The 7,040-nt window shown below is 32.3% G+C and overlaps 1 protein-coding gene across 1 annotated transcript; it reads right to left on the minus strand.

Annotated features, from left to right (window-relative positions):
• Positions 1-213: 213 nt before the first annotated feature.
• LOC111988549 (S-protein homolog 5) lies at positions 214-651 on the minus strand. Its single transcript, XM_024020345.2, has one exon. It carries the CDS (start codon positions 649-651, stop codon positions 214-216), a length of 438 nt encoding a protein of 145 aa, XP_023876113.1.
• Between the last annotated feature and the right edge of the window lie 6,389 nt (positions 652-7,040).

Below are 7,040 nucleotides of genomic sequence, written 5' to 3' on the forward strand. Positions count from 1 at the left end.
ACAATCCAATACAAGGATTGTAGAAAAGCTTTCCAACAAGTCCTTTATTCTATATTATGATTATAATATCATATCTAAAAACAAGCACAGGTAGCAAAGAAGTACGAGTGCCATTTCTTCTCTATTTCAATAATAAGTCCTCAGTTAGCCGCTACGGTCTCTGAAACCATAACTTCTTGCTACATTCTCATGAACAAAGTACCATTGCAAAACCTAGTACCATGGAAAGTCCTTCTGCCAATTCACTTCATCGTTGCTGAAATAAAACCCATCCTCTTTGACCAACCAAGAGCACTTCCTAGCAGTCCCACACCGATAAGCATCTCTGGAAGCCTTAAACGCATCGAAACTCTTCCTCATTTGGTCCCATTTCATGGTGCACCAAAAATGAGTGGTGCCCCATATGTTGGTCTTGAGTCTCCAGCTGAAATCGTCATGCTCTTGAAGTGCACGTCCTCCCAATTCACTGTCTTTTGAAGCACACCAAATGACCAGAGGCAATGAGGAGTTGTTTGTGAACCCATTGACCACACGAACTTCGTATTCAGAACCACCATTTAAGGGCTCTGCAGGTCGTAACATTGACATAAAAACAACGAACAATACAATGGCTACAGAAAGAGTAAGCAAAAGTCTGATAGAAATCTTCATACTCTCTGATAGTGCAATTGTCAGCCTGTAAAGTGTAGTTTTATACTCACAGTATAGAGCAAGTTGCCTCTAGATATTGGATATAAAGTCGCGTAGTGCTATACTATAAATAGAAAATCTGAACAGATTCTCAAAAAGGAAAAAACAAATGAATATCTCTGAACAGAATCGCTCTCATTAATGTTGTGGCCCCATGTTCCACATACCAAATGTGGACGATAGAGAGTAGAGATTAAGAGTCGCTTTCATTATTACACATTGTATTACTATTTGCTGATGTCGGCATATTTGGTTGAATAGAAGGAAAGAGAAGAGAAAAGTACTAAGCAATAATTCTAGATCACAACATTGACTACGTAATTTTCCACAATTGTTTTATCACTTTATGTGGTTGGAAGGGAAGAGAAACTCAGAAAAGTACTACGCAATAATTCTAGATCACAACATTTATTACGTAATTTTCCACAATTATTTTATCACTTTATGTTTTTTTTTTTTTTTTGAGAATCTTTTATCACTTTACTTTATGTGGTTGGCCGTGATCTATGGAGAAAAAAATAGTGAGTGTTAGGTTTTTTGATCTCTCTAAACTAGATTGTTTAATCTAATTAATTAATTAAGTAAATACTTAGATTTTTTATTCAGATTTAGATTAAAACAATAAAGTCATATCATGTAAAGCAGCAAAAAATAAAGAATACAATAATATGATCGTCTAGGAGAACTAAACCGGTAAAAAATCTGAGGATGATTTAACTTAGCTATTTTCAAGGTAAAAATCAAATCCACTATAGAGAATCGAAGTTTACAATAAGACTTAGACTACTAACATTTTATTGCTACCACATGTAGAACTTATTGACACGACCACGTACAAGCTCCGAATCCACGAACTCATTCTCTATTAGGCCTTTGCAACATAAGCACTCACACTTGTGATTTTGAGATTCTACTCAAAGGTTTATCAACATAAACTCTCATGTTTGTGACTCCAAGACCATCCTTGAAGGTTTAGATCATCAGCACCTTTAATGACTAGAGAAGGTAGCAATTTCTACAATACCGGATCTTGAGATTTTTCAAGGAATAATACTGGTAGAAGATATGAGAGAGTTTTTTGGGTACAAAACCTTAGATACAAAAAAGGCACACTCTTCTCTCTCTGAAAATCTTATAAAAACGTGCTTAGGGTTTCCTTTATATACTAGAAGAAGTAGATTTGAAACTTTAATTCTTTTGGGCTTGAACTGCTGTTCGGGCTTAATTAATTCTGCAGATACGACTCTCGATCGATTGAGCCTATCTCTCGATCGATCAAACCAGGCAAATTCTGAATTCTTCCTTTTACAGCTTGTATGTTCTTGAATCTTGACTTGAATCACCTTGAACATTGTCTAATAATACCTATGAACTTTAGGATCTATATCTAGACAAGTTTGTATTCACGATTTGCCAATTATTCTAAACTTTTAGAACCTAACAGCGAGTTCATATGAATATGATAAGTAGATAATTACAATCTGCTATATAAAATAGTTGTGAAAATAATGTGGTAAGACCCTGTTTGGTTCTAAAAAGCGATGTATTCACTTTTCATTTTTTCTTTTCTGTATTCAAATTCTAAAATTGAATATAGAAAAAAGAACTCATTTTTATATGTAAGGGTGTTTGATAAATTGTTTTGAATACATAATTTGAGTATAAAAGATAAATTTTTTTGAATACATAATTTGAGTATAAAATTCACCATACACGGTTTGACATTGTTTTCTAATTTTTTTTTCAAAGTCACTTTTTTCACTTACACACACTCACATCAATCAGGTGGGGCCCTTTGCATTTTCACAATATTTATGGAATTGCCATTGTATTAATTTTCTATGAAAATGAAAACACTGATTAGGGACTAAAAGTGCATTTACGCCACTTTTTTATTATTGTCGGGAGCCTCTTATTAACGAATATCCAGGTAAGTTCTTTTACCCTCCACTAATTTTTCAAATATTTAATAAAGAGAAATGTATGTTCATAATATTTTTACAACAAATCCTTAGTGGTAGATTGTTACTAACTGTTTTTGGTGGTAAAAAAGTAATTTTAGTATGCGTTTAAATTATAACTAGTAACAACAAACCACCTAGGATTTGTAGTGAAAATATTATGTTCGTTGCATTTCTCCTTAATAAATTCTCTAAAAATCTTGTAACTTAATTGATATTTTCTTAGGAAACATGTTGGTCTAAGTGATACATCTTCGAGTACAAATGTCTTGAAAGTTGGGGATAGAGGTCAAGGCCGGCTAAACAATAGATGCAATTAATGTAATCGCCTAAGGCCCCCAAATAAAAAAAGACCTCCACTTGTGTATATATATATATATATGTAGTATTTATCTATATAAATTCTCTAAAAATCTTGTAACTTAATTGATATTTTCTTAGGAAACATGTTGGTCTAAGTGGTACATCTTCAAGTACAAATGTCTTGAAAGTTGGGGATAGAGGTCAAGGCCGGCTAAACAATAGATGCAATTAATGTAATCGCCTAAGGCCCCCAAATAAAAAAAAAGGCCTCCACTTGTAAATATATATATGTAGGGTCAGTTTTTGCGGCCCATGCCCAAGGAGGTATGGATTCGGAGCCCACCGAGCCTAAAACAATAAATTTTGTAGAGAGTGGGTGAAAGGGCTAGGCTAATAATGAAAATAACAGTATTGAACAGCAACACCAATGGGAGGAGTTGAATTAATGTGCTCTCGGACTAATATGAGTACTCTGTCCGAAGAGATGTTTTTCATTGATAATCCAAGGTTACAATTCCTGGAACTACAACCATCTAATATATCTTTTTTCTCTCCCGTTTTCCGATCCCCCACTATCAGAGGCACCATTTCCTTATATAGCATTGCCTTCTTCCATCTCCTCCGTCCACTTGTTCATCATCCAGGCACCCATTTGAGTGTATGTCCCATCACCCCATTTTTAGCCTTATGTGAGTGGCGGTAGCTGAGAATGCACTGTTCAGGGGTCTTATCCACATAAATGCGGCCAGGAAGGTAGGTGCCGTGCATTAAATGTGGTGGTTGAAGTATGCCTCCTTGATATTTTTCTGTTCCCGTTATCTTTATGTGTATCCGAGATTCCTCTCCTTCTTGACACTTGTCAAATAGATCACTTGAATCTCCCATGCTCGCGTTGAGTCAAATCTCTTCGGATCCGAGGATGCAGGACTACTCGGACCATGAGCATCACCTCGGATGGTATACGTGCTCACCTCAAGGCATCCCCCTTTGTAGTGGGCCTGACCGAAGGCCTCACCTCCTCGGACGAAGAGTGTTCCTCATTCAGGGCCTTGGGCCCAAATAAGTCGGGTTGGGTTCTTCTCCCCCCACAACATATATATATATATAGTAGTTATCTACATATTAAAAACCCATAACAATTTACTACTTTGAATTTGTTGTGAAAATTTTGTAGATGTAGCATTGCTAAAAAATAAAATAATAAAATGTCATACCAAGATCCACCATAACTAAAATTAAGGTATTGATAAAATATCGTGACATTTATTGTATTCCTGACTTTTTTAAATTTCCTCATTTATATTTTGTAGACAAGCATATAGTCTTTGTCGTTACTCTCTTAGTTAAACCCTAACAAAATCTTATGATTCCTAGAATATTTTATTGTGTAATATCTAAAATGTCTCACTAAATTTTAAAGTCCCAAAAATTTTCTTCATGTATTTTGCATTTTATATGTTAGTTGTACTTAGAAAGTAAAAATGGTGATGTATAGTATTGTATCTGGGGAAATTATTGAGTACTCCCGAAGTATCATAAATGCATACCTCCCTCTTAAATCTTTAAGATTTATAATTTTATCTAATAGAAAATTCAATGACATATGTCTTTTGTTATCTTATTCTTTTTCTTTTTTTCTTTCTTTCTTTAAAATTTGTTCATTAAAATTTAAGTAAGCTAAACATCGTAATTAGACTCATAAGATCATAAAAAAGGAAGTATGAATAACAAAATATTTATTGCAAATGGTTGTAGGTATTTAATTTAATGAAGAGTTTCAATTGTAACCTATAACATCATTTATTGCGAAAATTTAAACATTGTGATAACTTAGTTGTCTATTGTTGGAAGATAAAGACATTTGTTATCATCCTTAGTAGAATTTTTTTGCGAGTAGATACTGTTTTTAGTAAATAGGTTTTAAGAAATTATCATAGTAAATTAGCATAGTAAATAGATGATAATATGTTAAATAACTGTTCTAAATTTAAGTACATAATTTCTTACTACTTAAAAAAAATTCTATCTTAAATTTTCTCACTCATGGGGCAGCAGGTGCAAGGCACGTGCAACCCCTACTAGTTATTAAAAAATAAGGAAATGTTAAGAAGCACCTTGCAGCATAAGGTACTAGTTAAAGTTTCTTTAATGTAAATCTATATAACAAAAAAAAAAATGACATAAAAATATTTTTAAAGTTGAAAAAATAACATAAAGTTGCACCCAAAAAAAAAATTGTTAGAATAAAAAAAAGAAGAAAAAAAAAAGGTGATTGTTAACGGGCACATTGTGGTTAACACAACCTTGTTAAAAAAACAAGAAAAAGAAATTTTATATAGGAATTAATGTCGATAAGGGTTCGTTTGGTTGAAGGGGTGGAAAAGTAGGAGCATAGAAAATGGTGGGAGGATGGAAAAGAGAGAGGAAAGAAAAAAATTGGGTAAACTACATATTTGGTCCCTATTCTTTACATCATATTTCAATTTAGTCCATAACCTTTCAATTGTGTCAAGTTGGTTCCTAATCTTTCAATGTCATGCTAATTTAGTCGTCATGCTAATTTAGTCTTTGCCGTTATATAGTGGATGGAAATGTCTTATGTGTCAAATGATCTAAAAAAAATTGCCACATCATTTGCCACCTAGACTAACATGTCAGTATTTTTAATTTTATTTTATAAAATGTCAGCATAATTTTAAATTAAAAAAGAAAAAGAAAAATAGCAGTTGGTAATAATGTCACTGCATTCACAAATTGCAACATTTAATTCAATCACCTATCCGATTCTCAACCCAAAAAAAAAAAAAAAAAAAACTTTAAACTTATGAATGTGGTGTGGGACATTGACGACATTGCTAGTTTGAAATATCATCGAGTTATTGCTAATTGCTATATGAAAATGTTGCAATTTTTGAACGATCGTAAAGATTGGAAATAAAATTAATAATTATTGCAAAAATTGTTAACTTATAAAACGTACGTAAACATTGGTTTAGGATTGTCTTTGAGCCTCATCCAGCATTCCATGATCAAAGCAAAGATCATTTGATGACTATTTGAGTCTTATAATAATCTATATATTACTAAAAGCTGAAGCGTAGCATTTATTGTTGCTACGCTCCAGTTGAGCCACATAAGCGTCCACCTCATTATCATTTTCTTTCTAATTTTCTTATAATTATTTTTAACATTTACTTTTTATTTTACTTTAATATTTACACTTTTTCCAACCTTTTTCCATCCTTATCTTTTCATCTCCCCACTACCCTCTACATAAATATCATTCTTCTTCTTTTCATCTCCCCACTACCCTCTACATAACTATTATTCTTCTTCTTTCTCTTCGTCTTCCTTTATTTTGTCTGTTCTTATTCACATTGTCTTTCTATAAATTGGTAACTATCTATTCCATTCTATGCATGATTTTTTCTCATAAAAAAGGTTCACTCTCTCTCTCTCTCTCTCAATTTTTCTATGAATTTTTTATATTCTTCTATTTATGCCAAATTACTAATCTTTGGGAATCCTTTCTTTTCTTTTTTTCTTCTTTGTTTTTCTACTCTAGAATCATTATGCTCATTTCTCACTTAATTTAATCGGGTAGTTTGCAGGAATTCAAAAAAAGGTTCTCTCTCTCTTCCTCTCTCAATTTTCAATGAATTTTTTATACATTCTTCTATTTATGCCAAATTACTAATCTTTGGGAATTATTATTATTTTTTCTCTACACTAGAATCATTATGCTCATTTTCTCACTTAATTTAATCGGGTAGTTTGTAGGAATTCAAGTAAAGCTAGACAATAAGGAATTTTACAGCATTGGAGAATGCCTAAATATATACCAGTCAAAAGTTTAAAATCAGCAAATTAGTGGAGCTATGACTAAGCTTCAAACAGGATTGATGGTATTGCCAATGTTCTTTAATTAGCATCCTTATTTCTATTTCTCTATATATGTTTCCTAGAATTAGTATTAGTCTCATTTTTATTTTCTTTATTATATTCTAGGCAAACCAAGAGTTCTTTAAAACTCCACATTGGTTAATGCCATTTAGATTTGGTTTTTTAAATTGTTTTTTTTTTTTT

This window comes from Quercus suber, unplaced genomic scaffold, assembly GCF_002906115.3.
Source record: "Quercus suber isolate HL8 unplaced genomic scaffold, Cork oak 2.0 scaffold_39, whole genome shotgun sequence".
Lineage (NCBI taxonomy): Eukaryota > Viridiplantae > Streptophyta > Magnoliopsida > Fagales > Fagaceae > Quercus > Quercus suber.